The 23,782-nt window shown below is 28.6% G+C and overlaps 2 protein-coding genes across 2 annotated transcripts in view; one reads left to right on the top strand and one right to left on the bottom strand.

Annotated features, from left to right (window-relative positions):
* LOC123292217 overlaps window positions 1-21,098 on the bottom strand; it is a 126,272-nt gene extending 105,174 nt beyond the window's left edge. The window contains exon 1 of the mRNA XM_044872785.1: window positions 20,484-21,098. Coding sequence (XP_044728720.1) covers window positions 20,484-20,685 — 202 coding nt within the window. The 5' untranslated portion in view covers window positions 20,686-21,098. The remainder of the gene's footprint in view (window positions 1-20,483) is intronic.
* A 986-nt stretch (window positions 21,099-22,084) lies between these two features.
* On the top strand, window positions 22,085-23,066 carry LOC123292420 (vacuolar-sorting protein SNF8). The gene has a single exon (XM_044873069.1). It carries the CDS (start codon window positions 22,215-22,217, stop codon window positions 22,965-22,967), a length of 753 nt encoding a protein of 250 aa, XP_044729004.1. The 5' UTR covers window positions 22,085-22,214; the 3' UTR covers window positions 22,968-23,066.
* The last annotated feature ends 716 nt before the right edge of the window (window positions 23,067-23,782 follow it).

Genomic DNA, 23,782 nt, shown 5'->3' with positions numbered 1-23,782 from the left:
GTATGGATGTATATTTAATTGTATGGATTGCATTTGTGACTTACATTAAAAATTTAATATTATTGTTTCACAAATAAAAATAAATGATTATGATAATTTACATTTAAAAAATAATATTTATGCAATTTGATTTCTTATTTTCACAATTTTCAATGCATTAAGTTTAGTTAATTAGTGTTTTTCAATTAAAATTTGACATTTTCTATAACATTAACATGTAAAGAATTGCAAATTAGTCATAACATCCTCCTTTATCTTTATATTAAAATTGTTCACTGGAAGCGCTGGCATCAATTTTATTGTCCCTACCATGAGTACACACACAACGAATATAACAGCTCAAATCTAAAAATTTTTCGTTAAGGGCATTAATGAGAAAGCATATGTACGTTTTAAAGATGATCCTAAGAAAATGTGATTTTTTGATAACTTAATATTATCATGTACATTTTCGATGGTATAATAATACTTCCATCCAAAATCGTTCCTTCAAAAAATACTTTAAAGAACACAATTAAATAGCAATCAAAAAATTTTATTAACAACAAAAATTCAATAAACAATGTTCAAAAAAAATTCTATATGAAAGTAACAGTGCGTTCGTTTATTTGTTTATTTAAGTTCGTCTATTACAATAAAACATAATTAAAACAATATAATTATTTATTATAAGTATATAAATATGTATAAATTATTTATTAATCTAATGGTCATTCACATTTTAAAATGAGGTTAGAGTCCTCAACTGTACACAGTTCACAGTTGGATCCAAGAAACATCTGGTGGTAAGTAATATACTACTAGCTATTTGAGTGATTACAACAAATGCGTACCTTAACTCATCATTAAAGTTTCGACAATACATACACAAACGAAAATACTCGTGTAATGAATAATTAATAAAAATCAGTCAAGTCATTATCATACACATATACTAGGGTTTTGTAGGGGGTTATGAAATTTAAATTGTTCGATAGCAAAGCAGAGATATCGCAGAAAAGGAAACATAAAGCTATTATTATTGACGGAAAAATTGAGAAGGCTTTATATCGAAAACTTCAAATTTTATAACAAAATAGGATATGCTTATCTAAATGTTTCGCGGAACTTCTAGAATACAAACAAGTAGCGAAAATAAATTGGTTTAATTCCTCTAGCAGGGATGAGCAAAATTAGTCTCGATCTTGCAATATTGGTCTTGGTGTTGCAAATTTTTCTAGACTAGGATCAATATAGTAATCAAGACTCTATCTATATATGAAATTAAGTCTTGGTATCTCTCGCTCATCACTTTCTGCTAGTGATCAAATTTTGAAAAATGACCAAAAGTATTGCATTATTTTAGCTGTTTGGTGAATTGAAGCCCTTATTTTCATTGGTTTCCTTTTGTTTTTGTTTATTTCAGAAGGATTAATAGAATGGCGAGGCCCATATTTTCATTTCCATGTTTTGTTATATTATTTGCTCGAACATCTTTAGCTACGGAACCTAAATGAAAATTTAATATTTTGTATACGTATCATCGAGCACATAACCTGCCAAAAAAAAAAACGTTAAAATTTTTTAAAATCATGTCAAGCTAAATGATGGATGACAAAGTATGATGTGTCATGAAAATAAATTCGACAACGTGTACACATGATCTCATTTTTCGATATCATCTAACAATTTTTAGAATTGTTGGAAAATATTAATATAATGGTTTACAATTGGCTTATTATAAAAATTTTAATTTTACTAATATTAATCGAAAATAGGGCATATTCATGAAATTTAAATTTGGTTCAAATTTTTTTTTCCGTAGCTTCATTGGCTGGAAATTTGAACTAAATCATTATTTTAGTAATTAATATCATTTTAATTACTTAAAATTAACAAATAAAAGTACAAATTTAGAGAGAGGAATTCAAATTTCTAAAACGAACGTGCCGTCATATTATGTGGCTTGTCAGATTTGTTGACATATTGTATGGTATTAATTACTTATATTTTGTATGGTATTACCATAGATATATACTATAATTACTACATCCGTGGGTATTACACCTGTAGTAAACAGTACATTGAACTGTCACCAACTGACAGCTCACATATTAATACGTCATCCACAGAGAGCGCCAAAAGGAGTGCGTTTAAACATCTCAAAATTATTCTCTATTTTAAATATTTTTTCACATTTAATTACAGCATTTGTAAACAGTATTTATATTTTTTTTACCATGTTATAACGGTGTAAACAATGAAAAAAAAAAACATGAATATGCCTTATTCCAAAATTTTTAATTCACCTCTCTTCTTCATTCCCAAAAATCGAATAGCCAGCCCTGAGACTTTTACTAATTGCTTACATACCTACTTACTATCCTACTAAGACTTAAAACTTGCAATGAGAATTCAACGTCCGTTGCTGTACCCAAAAAATTTTGGATATAAAATAAGCAAACAATTAGCATTATCAATTGGTTTTTTCAAGATTTAATTTACTTTAACATTATTTATGAATGTTGTGAGTTCAACATACATGAAAATTTAATTGGTATAGTTAAGACTAAATTAATATATTAACAAATCCTTAACAAATTTTGATAGATTTAAATTAGGTAAGTTTAACGACTTTATTAGTACCCGGGGAAATACTTAAATTAAATTGTTAATAATTGATGAGTAAGACTAATTATATTTTCTCAGAAAACATTAATATTATGTTGAGATGAAGTTTTCTAAGAAATATTCAACTGTGACCTATTTCAATCAACAACAAATTTTCTCACAAAAGAAATCTAATTTGAATTATCCGTTATCAGAAAATCTTTTAAATGATTGTTATTCTTGAAATTATAAAGCCTGCAAGGAGTAAATCATATAAATCATAAAAAATAAATTAATTTGAATATTCAATTTCATGCATACAGGGCTGGGGGCAAAGTTGGTATTTGAATAGGAATAAATAATATGATTTATGACAACGAAGATCAAAATTGAATTGTGAATTAATTTTTGTCGTACTTGGCCCAAATTTTATGGAAATTATTTTAATTGTAACAAAATAAATCTTAATTAATAATAAGAATAATTTTGCTGAAAATTTTATACTTATGCTTAAGTAGAACTTTTGATCTTTGAGCAAACAACATAAGCTTTCAGAATACCATGGCCTCAATAAATTTTATTTTTCTGTATTTATCCGTAATACAGAATATACATTATTATAATAATAGAAAATATTGATTTTACATAAGTATCCTCTGAAAAATTAATTCGTTGAGTAAAGTAAAATATGTAAATATTTGTAACTTACTATATCACTGATTAATTATGGTCAAAATGAATACCAACCTGAAACAAATAAACAAAAATCCATTAAAATTTTTAAAATAATAAAACTTTCAGTAAATGAAAAGAACATTAATAATAGAATTAGAAATTCGGCCTTTGACCTGTTATAAAGCGTATATCACTATTTTTCTAGATAATCGATTTCTAAGGCATCGCTTTTCGCTTTTGAAATATGACGAAAAATATTCACTTAATAGAGGTGCAGACCTAAATTTTATACCATTTTCAACCTTTCCATAAAAAAAATTCAATTTTTAGTCTCAGCAAGTTATAATTTGTCTATACTTTTAACAGTGGTATAGCTTACCTTGGAGGGGCACTGTATACAAATTAGTTGGGGGGTCCAAATGAAGGTTTGGAGCCCCATCAGTTTTAAAACAAGTTCTTTTAAAATAGGATCATAATTAGACAGTAAAAGTAAAATTGACATACAATTTCCAGATTCAGAATCATAGCCTCTTAAAGGTAGATTACATGTTGCTAAAGAAATTGTAACATTAATTATACGATGCAATACATCTCCCCAGAATGTAATTTTACTATTGATTTCATTTTTCAATAAAGTATCGATGGTATTTCCCTATAACCAATTATTATAAGATAGAGATGCAATCAATATGCTCCTGTGATACCTATATGTACCATTGATACGGCGGTAGATACGCCCCTGACTTTTAAGCAACAAACTCATTTACAATTCTAGACACTAATTGTAAATTTTGAATGGTATAATAACAAATTTAGCAAATGAGTCTGCCGTAAGGGTATTTTAACACAAGGTGTGTGTGTGTTTATTGATGTATGTGTTTGCATAACGATAAAGATCTCTATAAATATAATTTGATTTTAATCTAACTCTTTTAGTATTTAAATTAGAAAGTAAAAGAATACTAATTTGCAAAGTGTACAGAATAATTCGATAGCTTTTGCTGCTTAGTTCACCACAACCTTGACATCATTTTGTAAAAACAATTTACCATAAATTATATTATTTGCAAGGCATTCAGCATATTTTAATATTTGAAATATCATTTCAAATTATTATTAATTATTATTTTTACACAGATGTTAATTTTACTTATAAAATTAATTAATTATTAGTATAGTTATTTTATCATAAAATGTTGCCAATTGTATTAAATTTTTTAATAAGTTTTGAGTGCTTCAAGGTTGGAAACCAAATTAAAAGTCCTATGCGTTCCAATGACAATTTTTTAAGTAATTGGTATCATAATTTAGTGAATTACAATAAAAAATTTCATTATAAAATGTTTTAAATACCCGCTAGCTTTTTTTATAATAAACAAAAAAGTAGAAAATAGAATCGCTCTCAAGACAATGTCAATGAATTATATGTGTGCAGTAGTCCTTAGCCACTCTTTAATGAGAAATAGAAATATATTGGTAGGTTAAGGTAGATATGAAAAAATGGTAAACTAAACTCGAAAAGGATTACTGTAAAGAACATGAACTCGCCTTTGACACCAAGTTTGGCATTATAAAGTTGTTCGTTATAAAAAATTCAACATTTTTTGTTGAATGTGAAACATGTTTTTATAAATCAAATAGATTCAAAAATGGATTTATAGAGAGATAGAGAATTTCGTATACAAATTCTGCCAAATCTGTTCATATTTTAAAAAAAAAATTTGTTCCATTTTAGAGGAATAAATTTCAATTGCCAGTTATTCTTAATCGTAAGTTCACTATAAAAGTTATAGCGAAAAAATTGAAAATTGAAAAATATAGCAACAAAAAACATAATTAAAAATTTTAATTTGCATCAAAAAGAATAAAAAAAGTTATTTTTAACAAGGTATTTGAATTTTATTGCCAAAACGTGTTCATGAAATTCATAGAAAAAAACATACTGTTCAAAATAGTTTTTTGTCAATCAAAATTTGTCACAAATATTATTTATGTACTGACCTACGCAGAAAACATTACATTAATTAGATATATTAGTTTTTACATTGCAGACTAAATGAATGATTCCGCAACTTCGTGTGTTTTAACACTGCACAATAATTGAGAAGAAATTTCTTGGGCAAGTACCTATTTATTTATAAAAATTTTCTTTCGTTTAGATGAAAGACCAAGTTCAAATAATTCTCTTTTTTTCTTCAATCTACAAGGACAAGTATATTCTCTATCTCTTTTCAATTTGCTTACATCTCTTACCTGCTCTGGGAGTATAGAAATTTTTCTTATTCCTCTGTACCTGGGTGTAAAAATGAAAATTGGGAAAATTAACAGGATATTCGAAAAATAAAAGTACCCAGGGCAGGTAGAATATTAATACCTAATACATATACGAATTTCAAAGCCATAGAGTAAAGGTAGCTATAACCATTTTTATCTTATTATTGGGATAAGGATTTGTTATCAATAGTCACACAAATTCGAAATTGATATTCAAGTGACCCCATTTACAAAAGCCACACTGTAAACGAATATATATATTTTTGTTACTGCCAACATTTAAATACTTATATTACAATTATTTGGATAGCATCAACACATTATGAAGCACAAATAGTGTGGTTTTTGAGTTAGATAGCTGCTGTTAAAATTATAATATTATTAATATTGACGGCATACAGTCTGCTAAGTCTAGTGTTGGTAACCCCACTTAAATGACCTCACAACCAACATGTAATACACAATTAACTTTGATATATAATAATATATTATTGTTTAAAAAAAACTGTATACATAACATTTATTCGTTATTTTTATTTTGTTCAACACGCATACCACTCGAGTTGTATTATAACATATACAGAGTGAGGCGAAAGTAGATGTACAATTGCTATACCTATTTGATCACAGTTATTAACCCGGAAGCCCTTACGTCAACCATTCGGTAATCTTTAGTCGCGTGATGAGAGATTTGCTCAAGTATTCTGCACATGCGTCAAATATTTTGCGCGTTTAATATTCTTTAAATTTATAAATCATAACCTCTACATATACATACACATTTTATATAAAGGATCCGGCAATATTAGTTAGGAAAATGGCTTTCTGTGAAACTTTTTCTAACCCAATCTAAAATGTTCTTTGAATCATTCTGATCAAAAGCTCTCACGGCCACAAAAGTTTTTAACGAGTAGTTTTTGAGCTACGGGCGATTAAAGCTACACATTTGTTATATTTATAGTGGCTATATGACGAGGGATATGGCTTTCTATGAAACTTTGTCAAACCGCCCTCAAAATGTTCTTCGAATCGTTCTGATCAAATCGTTTTTGATACATTAAAGAAATAATGCCTTATACAAGTGTATATCCATTTATTCCGCACTCTGTATTCTATGTATTATGATTCATTTGAATTGTGTTGCTATAATTCTGTTGCAAGGGCGAATTTGTAAGGTCATCTTACAATAAGCAGATTGAAATGTAGAATTAAATTGAGAAAATTGTTTGGCTATGCATGCATTATGCATTTACTACTGCAAAGTGTACGACAATGGATAAAAATAAATAAACTTTACAGAATATACTTCCATAACCACCTTGTCTAGTAGACGAAGATTGATCGATAAAAAAGAATCTCTAAGGTTGTTCAAAAGAAATAAAAACTGAGACAATCATAAGAACTATAATAACTTCTATATATTTTTTCTAAAATCTAAAATAAGACGATCTTAGAGGTCAAGTTGGAGGTGTGTGTATTGCCTAAAATACTGCCCATTTACAATACCCAAGTATTATGCATATTTCGTGATTTCTCGGCCTCTTACTGCACAGAGTAAGAGGCCAAGAAATAATAATATTCGAAAATATGCTACACAAAAATGGTGGACGCGTAGAATATGTAGAGTAATTGAATTATTATACAGGGCGTTCTGTTATTAACTGCAGATCGTGGGCCTACAGAATAAGCTCATAAAGACGAAGGAAAAAGTCATTTACCAATTTTGGATCTGAGCCCTAATTTGGGCGCTACAGATATGACAAAAATTGATAAATTAGTAAATTCACTGGCTATCATTCGATAAACAGTAGCCAATGATAATAAGTAGATATTAATAAATGTCATTTGATAATATTCAACTAAAGAAGGGGTATGAACTGATTTCAATTGGGTTATATTATTTTGAAAAAAACATTTAAACAAAACTATTATGTTATCTCATTGGCTTGTTCAATTCCCACTTTTTTTATTATTATATATTTTGCAAGAAAACATTAAATTCTTAGTAAAAAAACAAATTACGTCACAAAAAGAGTTTTTTTAATTTAGCGTAAATAAACAAAAAACGCCTTCTTTGTGACGTTATTTGTTTTTTTACTAAGAATTTAATGTTTTCTTGCAAAATATATAATAATAAAAAAAGTGGGAATTGAACAAGCCAATGAGATAACATAATAGTTTTGTTTAAATGTTTTTTTCAAAATAATATAACCCAATTGAAATCAGTTCATACCCCTTCTTTAGTTGAATATTATCAAATGACATTTATTAATATCTACTTATTATCATTGGCTACTGTTTATCGAATGATAGCCAGTGAATTTACTAATTTATCAATTTTTGTCATATCTGTAGCGCCCAAATTAGGGCTCAGATCCAAAATTGGTAAATGACTTTTTCCTTCGTCTTTATGAGCTTATTCTGTAGGCCCACGATCTGCAGTTAATAACAGAACGCCCATATATTTTTTTAAATGGACTTGAAACTAAAAAATAACTTTAATTGCAATATACAAAGTTTATAAATAGACATTTCGTAGCCATGCTAATACTTTAAATCAGAATAGTTTAATAAACAATAGTTCCCAATTTAAAACATATTTTAGGCGTTTCGATAGCAAAACGAGGGTGTTACCGTGTTCGAATTTTTCACAAAAGACTTAATAAACGATTAAATAATTTTCATTTTTTTTGGTATCGAAATACCTTAAGTACATTTTGTTAAATAAAAGCTTATTTGTTTACAAAATAGGTTGAAAGATTTTCGGAGTGATATTCATAAATTTTCTTATTATCTCAAATCCGTGTACCTGTCTACTCGCCCATCCGTCCTTTTACTGGATTACTCAGAAACAAAAAAATAAACAGCTAAAATTTGTTTACCATAGTCTAGAGCTGAGGACTAATTTCTTGAAAGAGCAAAAAGCACACAGATAAATTCTTAAGGGTAACAGATGTTAAGTTTAAAGACAAACAAGTCTTTGCGCTCAGCATTTCATAGCAGTTCAGTTTTCATATAACATCATAAGTTCAGTTTAAACTCCGATTATAATACTAAAAAAAAAAATAAAATTTTATATATAGGTGATTAAAAAATTTGTATATAGGCGCGTTGTGTGTAAGGTTATTGTAACTTGATTTAATACAAAATTTTAACTTCAATTTATTAAATGATATTTAACAAAAAAATCTTACACACAACGTGCCTGTTTAAAAACTTTTTAAACATCCTATGTTAAATCTTTGCGTTTTTTTTTTACAAACATATGATAAATTATAAAACAATTACTTTGTATTCATCAAACTTGTTTAGTTGTGAAAAAAAATTAAATATATCCTTGAAATAAATTTAAGTATTATTGTGATTATTCATTAAAACATTGAACATATAATATATAGAAAAAAATTTATTTTTTTTAATTGCAAATATAAAAATATTTATGTATATATCCTTCTTTTTCTAATTTTTGCTTATCATATTACATCATTAGCAAAAATTTAAAAAAAATGTGAGCAGCAAAGCTCCAGCACTAAAGTCATATTTCCTCTTCATTACAGACTTCTTATTAACAGATTCTCTTCATTGAAAACCGCTTTTTGAAAACATATATTAAAGGGGCTGGAATGTTGAAATGGCACATGCTTTATACTAACACAACTAGCATACGGTTTTTCAACCCTCAATCTTAATTTGAGGAGACTATACAGATGTTCAAAACCAAAAAAAACGCTAAAAAGCATCATATTTCGACATAAAAAACGGGGAAGAGATTGGGAAAATTGCATCCCCAAAAAGGCACATTCTTGACGCTAACAATTACAAAAAACGGACATTGTAATATATATCTCTATGCAAATTCGTACGTTTTTTGTGACACAGAGATACATACCGATTTCCAACCCTCTACCTCAATTCGGGGAGAATTTACAAATGTTTCATGAAAATATCGAAAAAGCGGTTTTCCCGTAGGCATCCCTCCCAAAATTAATTAATCCTCTTTTATAACATTGAGTCGCCTAGTTAACAATTCTCAATCTCATAGTTTTCCGAATCTTAGCTCATTTGACCAAAAGAAAACAAACACCTCTTAAACATCATAAATTATGTTCTGGGAGACATGAAACGGGTTTATATCCCCCATGCCACACCGTTGACCTTCGAAGCTTCGTTGATAGTGTATAAGTCTATATTTTTGTAGAAAATATAATTATAAATTAATAGTTTTTAAACGTTGCGTTGATGTTAATTAATGAATTTAATATTTTTATTTAGATCTATGGTTTTATTAGACATACAATTAATTTCCTTATTTTTCCAGCCATTTAAATGAATCTTGATAGCATTTAATTAGGTAAATTTTAAAATATCTGAATTTTTGAAGATGACTGTGAATGACTGATGAATGTTTATGAAATAAAAATTATTATACTGCTTTATGTTTTCATAGATTTCTCCAAAACTAGACGGTGAAAATTATTGAAAACAGCAAAAAAAAACCCGTTGTGCTCGACTATTTAAGGATGTATGAGCACAGTAGTGGGGACACAAATTAAACAAATATATTTTTTCAATTTTGATGGTGAATTATGTTATAACTTGACAATATAAGATGAAAAGTAGGGATAAAATTTTTCGATATTTGAAGTAATTTTCAAAGTTGGTTATTTAGCTTTCGATATTTTGAAAACCAAGGTAGATATCGAAAAATTGTACCCTTATTATTCGCCTATATTCATGAAGTTATAACAAAATTCATCATCAAAGTTAAAAATAATGCACGAATAAATTTCAACCACAAGCCTAAATTTGTCTTGGTGTTCGTACTACCTTAAAAAATATTAAACTTTAGTTTTTGAAAGAGAGTTTACCACTATCACTTTAAAATTCTTCATAAATATATTCTATTCATATGTATTAAATTATTATATAAATCTTTTTTCAACCAATCAAATTTTCAATTATGGAAACGCTTGATTCCATCAGTACTGTTAATGAAAACAAATTAACATTAAATTGAATATGCTGTAATAACATAATTAAAATATTATGTGTTTGCAAAAACTAAATGATGTTGGCTCATTTATTGACATGCTCTAAATATTTCATCTGTGCAAATTTTTTAATTGTTCCTTGCTCTAAATTCCACGGAAAGTAACTAAACTATAAGTCATACAAAAAAAAAAATATGTCAATCACACATTTTTTCAATTGTATACATTTTTAATATAAAATTAAGTTATAACTTAACAAAAAATTATCTTTTTGTTCATTTAATTTTCTTTCAGTTAAATGATTGTTTGGATAAAATTTAGAAATTGAACCTATCATAGCATCTACAACAAGAGATTAACATCGAATAATTGTTCAAGCCTTTTTATATTTTCAAGAGTTTCTTAAGGAGATATGCAAGGATTGAATAATACTAGGGATTACAATAAAAATTTATAAATACATTTTTTGATTAAAAAAGTTTCCAAAAATCACAAAAAATTCCCAGGGCATCGGGCTTTTTCTATTATTTTATCGTTCAAAGTTGGCTGAAACAATGGTGAATAATATAGGTTATCCTTTTCAATTGGATATTTCTATATAAAAAAATCTAGAGTGTGATAAAAAACTACCTATAATATTTAAACAATCTTGTAGTTTATAATAATACCATAAAAATATAAGGTTGTCGATGGTATAACAACAAAATTTTAATTAAATTATGAGTTCGTCGAAGATCCATCATTTGATGAACAGAGACGACTATAGTTATTGATAGATATAATGATCCATCATTTGATGTTCCTGCTTTTTTCTTGTTAGAAAGTTTGTTCAATCTAAATCGATCTTTAAATGGAATACCAAATGTATTACTATCTTGAATAAATAACTTTTGATACGAACCAAACTTAAATAAATTGGTACAACATTCTAAAAATATAAAATCATCATAAAACTATCTTTATATAATTCATTAACATTTTGTTAAACATGAGAATTAGTTTTGAAATAAAATTTTTGGCCATGACATCTAAAGATATAAAATTGTTTTTTTAGTATTAAGAATATTACTTACATACTCTTAAAACAATTCAAATTCTTTGCTAATTAAAATATTACTAATAATATTTTATTAATTTCGTATGCTTACCATACCATCATTATTAGCGCGCGATTTCTCATAGGAATGCATATTTTGCACCAAGTAATTTTTTTGTTTTTTAAGTCGTTCCTTATAAGATAATTGTTTTGCCATGTACTTAGTGCCAAAAAATACTAAATTTTTGTAGGCTAATATAGGTTTTTATCGCATCATTAACACAGAGAGAGAAAACAAATTTTCATTATACCTTATATATTTTTTAATTTCATTATTATATATATAAATATAAATTTTAATTCTAGGTACTACATCTTTCCCTGCTAATAATATCCAAATCTTCTTTTTCTGAAACGGAATACTTTAAAGATATAGTAGGTAGGTAGTAGATACATTGATATTATGTTATTTGTTACTTAAAAAAATAAGTAGGTCTTAAGCTATTTTAAGACATTAAAACACGCATTGTTATTCTTTTTATAAAACTAAAAAACTACAACACCTAGCAATAAAAACACAACTCTCATTTTAATTTTTCATGTTCTTCATCAATAGTTAGCTACACACAAATGCAAAAAAATATGAATCAATAAATTATAATTAGGAAATTAAAACGTTGAAAGTAGTTATACTACTCTAGAACTGAATATATGTTTTCAATATGGATTTCATTCTTTTTTGGTGGTTCTTAAGATGAGCCGATACCAAAACGAAAGTGTTACCAAATAACTGAAATTTTGTGTGTTTTATGTAGAACATTTGATATCAGATATCAGAACTCATTTTAAATATTTACTTAAACTGAAATATTTTTGAACGGAGTCGAAAATATTTGATCTCTGATCAATTTTATTGTACAGTAAGTAAGTAACAATTCATCAATTTAAACAAGTGAAAACAAACAATTGACTGAGTTAATTGTTGAAATACCATATATAGACAGTGTACGTAACTGATATTGCCAAATATTAGGTACATACTATACAATTTACGCATAATTTGCGCCCTCACGGGTAAACAGTGATGTTTACGAAAAAATTTTTCAAACAAAAGTTGGTTATTTTTTTATTAGGAATATTTTTTACAATTAAACTTTTGTTCTCTAACGGTTTACAAGATGGGTCCTACGGACCCAAGACCCAATTGACCTATGTTGCTCATTAGAAACTCGACCTCACTTTTTACGTCCTGAGTACGCTATAAAAATTTCAGCTTTATATTTTGTTTTTTGAGTTATCGTGCTCACAGACGGACGGAAGGACGGACAACCGGAAATGGACTAATTAGGTGATTTTATGAATACCTAAACCAAAATTTTGTTCGTAACATTAATATTTTTAAGCGTTACAAACTTGGGACTAAACTTAGTATGTTATATTACATATATGCATGGTATAAAAATGCATAATCGTCATTTCTTGTCTCATGTACTTCAGGAAATATTTTTCACTTTAAATTATATTTTTTTCTAATAATAAAACCAAGGCAATTACTATATTTGTTATAGTAAGTAAAAGTGTGTACTTCACACCGGATATAGTGTTTTTTTTTTTTTTTTTTTGCTAAATGAAAATAGTAATTAGAAACACATACATTTTACTTCCGATATACACATATACATTTTATAACCTTGCATTTAATATAAAAAATTAATTAAATCATATATGTAATTAAAATATTATAAATTGAAAATGAATGAAGTACTTTCTTAATTAATTAACACCTTTTAGAACGCGTATTTAGTAATATGCAATTATTATGCATATTCAAACTTTATATAAATTTTACAGAATTTATTTTTTATGAATTAAAATATCTGAATATAAATAATTATGCGGTACCATTCTGTAATAAAATGGAAGGATAGAGATCCTGTTTATTTCTTAACGTTTGCTTTTTTTATACCCTGTATATAGGAATGAGAACTATATATCAAGGTATACTAATTTTAGTCTTAAGTTTGTGGTTTTTTGGTATTGAATATGTATCTACAATTGTGAACAGGTATTTGAATAGTATTATGGTATTATTTATTATTATTCATCTATTGTGATAAGGTATTTATAAGAGCTATATATGAGCGTAGCGAGCTCCACTGCCGAAGGTTGAAGGCCTGTCCAAGAGAAAATAGTAAATTTTGTGTTTAGCAGGAAAAAGTTATTTACCAATTTTGGATCTGAGACCTAATTTGGGCGCTACAGGTATGACAAAAATTGATGAAATTTACTTATATCTACTGATTATCATTGGGTGCTGGTTATCGAATGATAGTGAATGAAAGTTTATTCGTAGTTAACCTGCAGTTACAATTAATTAATAGCTGTACTATGCTTAGCCCGCCCGCTAAGTTCGTTAAGTCCATCCGCTGCTTAGCATAGTACAGCTATTAATGAATTGTAACTGCAGGTTAACTACGAATAAACTTTCATTCACTTTCATTCGATAACCAGCACCCAATGATAATCAGTAGATATAAGTAAATTTCATCAATTTTTGTCATACCTGTAGCGCAAAAATTAGGTCTCAGATCCAAAATTGGTAAATAACTTTTTCCTTCGCCTTTACGTGCTTATTCGGCAGGCCAACAATCTGCAGTCAATAACAGAACACCATGTATAATGGTCTCTAAACCTTTTTGCTATTATTACAAACATAACAGTACATATCAAAAAAAGAATTTTTCGAATCGGTCGAGCCGTTTTTGAGCTTTGGCCAGAAAACGAACACCTGTATGTTTATATATATTACATATATAGATAATGCAAGTACTGACATTCAACATTTTCTATACAGAGTATTCCAATAACTAAATCAATTGTTTGTTTTCACTTGTTTTAATATGAATTTGACGATCAGCTGTTTTATCAGAAAGGCAGATTGCGCAGAAGTAGTTAAAAAAAAGCCACTCTAGGAGCTCACCTTTTTAATGTCCTTAGACAAAAAAATTCGCAAATACAAATTTCAAGTACAACAGTCTTCGATACTAGAAGTAGCCATATTTAGTTATCTTACATAAAATGAATGTCATACAAAAAAAATATAATGAATTCATGCCTATTAACCCAATAATTCGCAAAAAATAAATCTATTTTTGTAGACATAATAAAATTCATGCCCCAACTGTGTTCACTTCCAAAACCGGCTTTGAATAAAATATTATGATTTGATTGTTTTACATGAATTTTTAAACACTTTCATATACGTAGGTAATAAATATTGATTTTATACTTTAAATATATATGCAAAGACTAATTTTAATGATTATTGTAATTTTGAATTTGATTTGAAAAAAGGATTTTTTTATTTTACAGCAATGGAGTATATTAGTTATATGAATACAATAAATAGTAAAATATCAAATTACTTACTTCAAGCATTTCAAAAATCAATGAAGCTTAAAAAAACATGCCAAAGTATACATTTCAAGTATAATTTTTGTTCTATGCTTATTTAAATATTTATTTTCTATGCGAGTAGAATAATATACCTACATGAGAGATAATTGCACGATATTTAGAAAAGGATCGAACTTTTCTTCTGATTTTTCTAAAAGAGTCTAGAATTATATGAAAACATATGGAATTTCAATTTTTTATTGAACATTTGGGATAATATAAGAACGTCCAGCTAAAAAGTAATAATTTATATATAATAAAGATGACGTTTCTAAAAAGTTTATATGTTATGATTAACGAATTTTCCGAAGCTACTGTTTAACAAACTTTTCAATTATTTTACAAGTAGCAAAAGGGTTGAAATAGGGATCTTAATTTGTAAGGATAGATGAAAATTTTCGACATTTAAAAGAATTTTAGAATGCGGTTCAAGAGTATGAAAGCGTATAATGTGGGGCCCACAAAAATTATTGGCAAATATTATGCGAATGAGTAAGAAAATGGATAACAAAATTTTCAGTTTAGGTATTATTCCCGCTGTTCACAGGCAAATTTCACCTCATTTACTAACACTTAATTTCTTTTCAGGCTTAGACAAGGTTTTAGTGCAAATGCGGCATCCAAATGTGTCACTAAGTTTTAATAGAGCATTACTAGAAAACTAAAATATCCTTGGTGCAAAATCAAAAAAAGATCAAATTTGTTGGGTATATTGTATAGAGTCCAAAGAATCTACTTTTTTAAATTTGAATAATCCTCGAAAAGAAATCCAAATTTATTTTTAATACTTTTCAATATATCTTGTTTCAAAATTTAAACGTCCTGTGGTTTACGTGCACGGAAAAAAAATTCTTCAACATTTTCTTGGGACAAAAATTCATGCCTATTATTAATAGCCTATGTAAAATACGAAGGTAATGCGAGTTTTGATTTTAACAGTCTTTTGAAATACAAAATACAAAAAGTCATTAATTAAATAGATAAAGAATTTAACTATTTATACATACAAAAAAAATGGCAATGACGTCAACATTAAATTTAGCAACAAAAACTTTCAAAAAATGTATATAAAAAAGAAATAAAAAAAACACTCCTTTAACAAAACAATAAAGTGAAAACAAGATTTTTTGCTATTGATGTCATAATGGCCTAAAAGTTGTTTATCCCTAACTTGTATTCACACAAATCTTGTATTGCAAGTACTTCCCCGATGAGACAAATAGTAAAATAGATAATCGGCAATTGGTGGAAGCGGTGTGGAACTTAATTCCTGTGCTCTTCAATTTAATTTTTCAATTTGCTTAACATCTCATTATAAAAATATTAATCAACAGATGAAAAGAAAATTTATTATAAAATTATAAAACCTAATCAATAATTAAATGCGTTTCATTAAAATAGAATCTATTTTTAAAGGTCAATGTATTTTACACACACAATAAGGGGTACATTGCCCTTCTTTAATACATTAATACGTCATTTTATGTTATATCAATCAATTCAACACATCACATCTATTATATCATAGTACAAATTGAATTGAATATAATTTGCAAATCATAATTATTTAACGAAGAAAAAAACATCTGCTTGAAGAATACTTTTCAAATGAGAGCGATAAACCAAATAAATTTTTTATAAAATACTCATATGGCCTCTATGTAGAGAAAATTCGAGGAAATATGGCAGATGGCTTCAGACAGACGATTCAGATATTTCAATGATCTAACAATTAGTTTAAAGAGCAAAAAAAAAAACTTAGAAAAAATAGGGAAAAACTGTTTTTGTAATTAAAAGTCGTCGGTGAAGTTAAAAGATTTCTTACGATTCCAAGACTCGATGCTGTAAAAGCAAATCATTAACGACTGTACACAGATTCTCAAAGTAATAAGGAACTTATGAGGTGGTAGTTTGACTATCTGTCTTTCTAATTTTCTTTACTTACAATACAACTCTACCTTTGAGACAAAATATTTATTTCCCCTACACTTAGTTGGGAAATCCAAGCAATTTACAGACACAGAAAGTGGCTTAAATTAATTTTTTTGTCTGATCTCCAAACTTTTTGTCTGATTTTCTAATGGTAAAATTCAATTTTCTAAGCGAATAAGAATTAAAGATGTAAAAACTTATAAGTAAGATAAGTAAACGTTTGTCACAAAAATCATTATATGAAAAAAACAAAAAACTGCATCTTTCCAGCTTAAAAAGAAGAAAAAGTGTAGTTTTATGGGTGATTTTACCAATTTCGGAGGGTTTGTGATGTAGGGAATGAAATATTCTGTAATGTGGCTATTTCAAATCGATTGGTGAAAATCCCAAGGGGTTTTTTCGATTTTTCGGGGGGTTGTAATGAAAAAGTTAAAGTTTTCTCTCAGGTTTCAAGCAATTTTGGGTCGAATGCAAAAACCTCTCATCTTTCCAGCATGTCTAGAAGTGCCTTAGTCAGCTGTATACCTTATACCTTATACAGCATACCTTAATCAGCTTCACTCTTGTATAAATAGTCTCTATAATCTGAATAACTTAAAATTTTTAACTGCAGAGACACTGCTTTACGCCCACCATCTTAAAAACTTTTGTAATGAACTCTTTTCTTTCATTTTTTTTTACCTCTGTAAATGAAAAAACCACTCTGCAGCTAAAAATATTAAATTAACTTTCAAAAGCGAGAAAAATACCAACTCTTTCTGTTCCAGATTACTTAAATCGACGAGAAGTATTCGATTTTGAGGATTCTTGAAAATAATAGCAGCGGACTAAATTCCTGAACCTTACCTAACTTGACTAGCTTGAATTACCACTCATATTCTATTGTTTACAAAATTAAATACATATAGAGGTAAGAAATTTAAATACTCAAGTAAAAAAGGGGGTTCGATAATCAACCTTGACCGTACATAGCCTCCACAATTCATTCATTTAATAATATTTAGTTTTATTTTGTTTATATTTATTCAAAGTAGATTAAAGTGAGATAGATAGCATACACAAATGACATCATCGATAATTTTATTATATAAGACAAAAAGCTACCAATATGTGTAACATGATGTTAATATTTAAAAAAAAAAACATTCTAGAATGTTCGAGCATTAAAAATAAATACAAACAATCACCCAACCACTCATGTCTCAAAATTATGTAAATTAGTTTTTTTTTATACAACCGAGACAAATGTCAATGTATGGTAAGTAAAACAATTCATTTTCTTAAGTTAGTGTATAGCAATGACCAACGTTTTAGTATATCATGACAGTTACTGATAGTTTCCAAAACTTTTAACACCTTCCAGGACCTTCGCCCAGGCCCGTGCGCAAGAGAGGGGTTTTGGGGGTCAAAACCCCTCGCATTGAGAACTTTTTCACATGAAATTTCAAAACTAAGAATCGAGTACTACAAACAGAAAACCTGGATCTTGGCAAGGTTGTCGAACTAGATGAAGCATATTTTGATTGAAAGAAGTAGAAACGTTGGAGGAAATTTCAGGAAAATTTTCAAAACCAAGATATCTCTGATGAATGTGCGGAAGTTAAGCTTCGTCATAATAGACTCAAATTTAGCTTGTCTGTTTCTCTATAAAATGAAAAATTTTAATGAATTTCTTGTTCGACTTTTTGAACTAGATTATTCAATTTTAGACGATGATTCCCGTGACATCCTAATGTCTACTAAATGCTTCGCGTTCTGGCAGTTTTGTCTGCGACGAACGAACGAATCTTTTCAACCTCGCGTTGTCTCAAAAGACACCTTAGATCGACAAAATCTAAAGATCGGCTAAACGGTTTAGCCCTCTCTCAATATACATTGCGGTATAGAGGCCGATGCATACAGAGTTTTGGAAAAGTTTTTTTCTGTACCTGGCAGAATTAACTCATTGAAAAACAGTGACTGAATATTACATTTTGACCTAATTAAAAGTCCTCTTACTCAAGAAAAGAATTTCTTGTTTTTATGGACTTTATGACCTAACATGCCGAACAAAAGTTTGAACTCATCGCTTGGATAATTCCTGCGCACGGGCCTGCCTTCGTCCATTATACCCTTGCTAAGGCAGCAAAACGCTTTCCCATCTGTATTGTGTATACCGTGGACGAGAGTATACCGCACACGGTATGTTACATTTCTGTAGAATACGCTTTCCCATCTGTATAATGTATACCGTGGACGAGAGTATACCGCACACGGTATGTTACATTTCTGTAGAATACGCTTTCCCATCTGTATAATGTATACCGTGGACGAGACTATACCGCACACGGTTTATTTCATTTCTGTAGAATACGCTTTCCCATCTGTATAATGTATACCGTGGACGAGACTATACCGCACACGGTATATTTCATTTGCTTCAAATAAGCCTTCCAATCTATAGACTATACCGCCGGCATAAAGAGTATACCGTGAAAAAGTATACCGTGCACGGTATAAGGGCCCCACGGTATAAAAGGGAAAAAATAATTTCATACCGCGTCTAAATAGACCGTATACGGTATACCGTGGACGGTCTAGACCGTAGACGGTATTGTCCGGATAGCCACACCGAAGAAATTTTTTGAAGAGAGTATATATTTCTCTTTTCATTTTCATTAGGTTAATATAATTCCAACAATTAATATTATAATATTATGGCAATTTAATAGTTCAATCTAATAATTAATTCAACATAATCTTTATTCATTGTAATGATTCGTTTATTTTTTAATTTAATAATAAAACCATTATTTAAAAAATTAAACAAACAAAAAAAAAACTAAACAAAAAACAATGCATTTTAAAACTTAATAACATCAAAATTTTTAATAATAATGGTTTTGTCAATTATAATTTTTTTAAGAATACCTTGACCCAGTCGCGTCTACAAGAGAAGAACATTATAATTCTTCTAAATGCTTTAGTTACGTCCTCCAGTCAAATTGTAATTGTCAATAGGCTGTATTTTTCAAGGCATCATTTCATCCTCGTAAGTTATTAGTAGGTTTGAAACAATGACTGTTGTCAGTAAAACTTCAAAATTTAGAAGTTCTTTGGAATGATAAAATTGCATTCAGACGCCATTTTAATTAATTTTCTATAGAGTCAAAATTAAAATGGAAAAAATTGCTTATTAAAAATCGATTATCATTCTCAGTGAAAACCATCAAAAAATTAACATAATTTCACTTTAATTTCATCGCTGTAACCGGCGCCGCGTACACGGCCTTGTTTCTACTCACGGCACCGCGCCGTGACTATAAACAATTCATATGTAATACGGTAGTATAATATAAAGAACAATTAAAATGTAGCAGCTTTTATTTTAAATAAATTTTTTTGAGTACATTTCATAATCCAAATTAAAATCGCTAATTATCAAGGTCAATACTATAATGAATTCTACAATGCTTGTCTATTATAATTTTCATCACTAACGATATTTTTAAAGCTAATTTCGCTTATAAAGATTTCAGCTAACAGCTTACCTTTACGTCGTCCAAATGGTCCTTGAAATGTAGAATTTTTCCCAATAATACTTTCATCAATATATTTCACTAATTTAACAATATCTTCATTTTTACGAGTTGCAGTTGATGAGCGATTTTTATTCGATCGTAAAGTGTAATCATCTGGTAACGAAAATATTTTACGATTTGTATAAGTTCTTTTTGCTTGCGTTGTTGTCATTTTGACACAATTTAATATAGTTTTGTATTTATTTTATATTTTTAATGTTTTAGCACATTTAAGTATATTTAAAAAAATATTGGGGAAAATGAAAACTTCACTTCACACAAAAAACTATTTGGTTCACTTTTACACTTAATTTTTTATCACTTCAATGTTAGACAATACAATAATTATTCTGCTATTGTTGTATTAGTTGAATATTTCAGCGCTCGCTCCTCGACAACAATAGAATATAATATAACTGGTCGATAACCAGTATGTCACTGTGCATTTAGTCAACGCTTATATCATCACAACGTGTACTATACTACGCGAGTCGCTCACTAAACACACCACCATCAGTAGCAGAAATACCTATAATAGTACTACAATGGACGCACGGTTGAATATATATTTATTAGCGGATCTGTATTCAGTAATGGTGACCATGTTGCCTCAAACGGTTGCAGTAAATATCAAGCCAACATTTTCGTGGCATCATAATGAATATACAGTAGACTAGGATCGACAAGAAACGTTTAAACAGCGTTAAGGTTGAGATGTAAGGCTTTCGGCGTTTATCTTGCTGGGTAGAAAAGTCCGTAAAAGAGCTAGACAAAAATGGAAGAATAACGTGGAACGATATCTAAGAAGAATGAGGTTTGGGGCCTGGGCAGAGAAAGAAGTGGATGAATATCGTTGGGAATTCTCAAGCATGGCATAATGGTATAATGGTAACGTAGCTTTCTGCTTCTAATTAGGTACAGTTTTATTAAAAGCAGAGTAACAGAAAGAGGCATTCAGATTTTATAAAAAATAGTATCAGACCACCTAGAGATGTCATACTTTACCCAAGATGAGTAGCTAGCTAAATCTGTCGTCACTGAATTCTCAGCCACAGTCAAGTGAAGTGGGAACATGAAGGAGAGCAGACTGTGCAAGGTTAGAAGCGGAAAAAACCCTTTTGGAGATTTTAACTCAGCGCTACCACCAATTAAAGCACAGAGGGGCGATATCAAGCTTTTATATTCTTCGGTTTTAAGCAAATATGTTACTGAGAAATACTGAATTACATCAATAGGTAAATGTAATACTTTTCGCTTCCGAAAATTTGTTATGGTTACGCAGTTTCTGCGTACGTGATTGGTTTTCTTTTACTAGAAAAACTCGTTGTAGTCAAATATTGGCATTAAAATTGTGGTGAATTTAAAATTATTTTGCAAATTTTTAAAGCTCTCATTGATTATTATCTTTGATAATTTAATAGACAAATAAAAGACCAATAATATAATTTTTCATTCATTCTTGCATACAATGAATGTGTGAACTGGCATACCTGGTAATTCTTTAAGGTGTTCCACACAAGTGACATCTCTTGAAATTTATACACACTAAAAAATGGAAAATATGTGTTCTGTCAGATGTCAATGTCAATTTGTTATTAAAAGTAGGGTTAATACATTTGTAGTTATTCATAGCTATTTCGGTTTTCGGTAGTTATTTATTATTATTGTTATTGTTATTTATTTGTGTAATAAATCAGTAAAATGCGCCGAAGAGCAGGTGTAGGTGCAATTCAAAAACAAAAATTAGAACAAGAAAAGTATAAAGATAAAGGGAGTTTAATTCAAGAAAATCAACTTGAACAAATGACCAAACAATTAGAAGTATTTCGAACAAATTTAGAAGAGTTCGCATCAAATCATAAGAATGAAATACGGAAAAATGCTGAATTTCGTAAACAATTCCAAGAAATGTGTACAGCAATTGGTGTGGATCCTTTAGCATCAGGAAAAGGATTTTGGTCTGTGCTAGGTATTGGTGATTTTTATTACGAATTAGCCGTACAAATTGTTGAAGTGTGTTTAGCAACAAACCAAAAAAATGGTGGACTTATTGGCTTAAACGAGCTGCGAACTCGACTTATAAAAGCTAGAGGTCAACGTAAAGAACATCAAGAGATTACAAACGAAGATTTATTAGCTGCTGCTAGAAAGTTACGAATATTTGGCAATGGTTTTTCAGTTTTACCTATCGGCAAAGGTGAATATTTAGTACAGTCTATACCTGGAGAATTGAGCATGGATCATACAGCTGTTCTTCAACAAGCGTCTAACTCAAACACAGCCTCTGTATCGGTTTCCCAATTAAAACAATCACTTAATTGGGAAGAAGAACGTGTTCAAAAGGCCTTAGATCATATGGTGAAAGAAGGTTTAGCGTGGATTGATTTACAATCACCAGAAGAAAATTTATATTGGTTTCCAAGTTTGTTTTCAGCATGTATTCAGTCATCTTAGTGAAGATAAATGCATTTCAATGTTAAGGAATTACAAATTAATTAATGTTTTACATAAAATTTTTCAAAAACACTATAATTATTTTAATGAATGTTTAATAAATGTTTTAAAACGTTTTTATAAAGTGCATTTACAGATATTTATTTAATAATGTATCTTTAATTGATTTTGAAAAATGTATACATATATATCTTGCCAGAATTCATAGCTAAAACCAAACCTCGAAATTTTCAAACCATAATACGGTTAATTCGCAAAATTTTGTTTAATGTATAAATGGTTTAATGTATAATAAATACACGCTGATTCGAAGAAACCTGATTTCGAAACAATTATTCTTTTTATTTGCCCTTTGGAGACTTGATAAAAATAAAATTTAGGTTTCTAATGAGGGTCAAAATAATGAGAATGAAGTTTTTCCATTTTCATGTTTCGGTGACTTTTTTGAGTACCGTATATGGTAAAAGGAAGACGCAAAAAATAGCAGGTAGTTTGAAAGTATCGAAAGGGTTGAAAAATGTAGTGCAATTTTAAGAAAAAAGCGTTATGTGAACCCTTTCGATATTTGAAAACTTTTTACCATTTCTTAAAATTTCAATTTTCGTTATTACTAAACTTAGTTTTAATGTATTAATCTAACCAAAAGTAGGTAAAAAACTAATATAAGTTTCGTTTGATTGTGGTTAGAAATCAGGTTTTTTATAGATTGGTGCATTTTTTAGAGCGAAACTTAAATGAAAAGATTAAACACAAATACGTTCTCATCATACTAAATTAGAAAAATATATACTATACTTAAGTTATTGTATCGAAGC

The sequence above is a fragment of the Chrysoperla carnea genome, chromosome 2 (assembly GCF_905475395.1).
Source record: "Chrysoperla carnea chromosome 2, inChrCarn1.1, whole genome shotgun sequence".
Taxonomy (NCBI): domain Eukaryota; kingdom Metazoa; phylum Arthropoda; class Insecta; order Neuroptera; family Chrysopidae; genus Chrysoperla; species Chrysoperla carnea.
The sequence above is the reverse complement of the archived record's forward strand: the minus strand, read 5'-3'. Positions and strand labels throughout refer to the sequence as shown.

What these genes read in the sequence shown, in the direction of transcription:
- LOC123292420 (XM_044873069.1), top strand. Translation starts at nt 22,215, where the DNA reads ATGCGCCGAAGAGCAGGTGTAGGTGCAATTCAAAAACAAAAATTAGAA.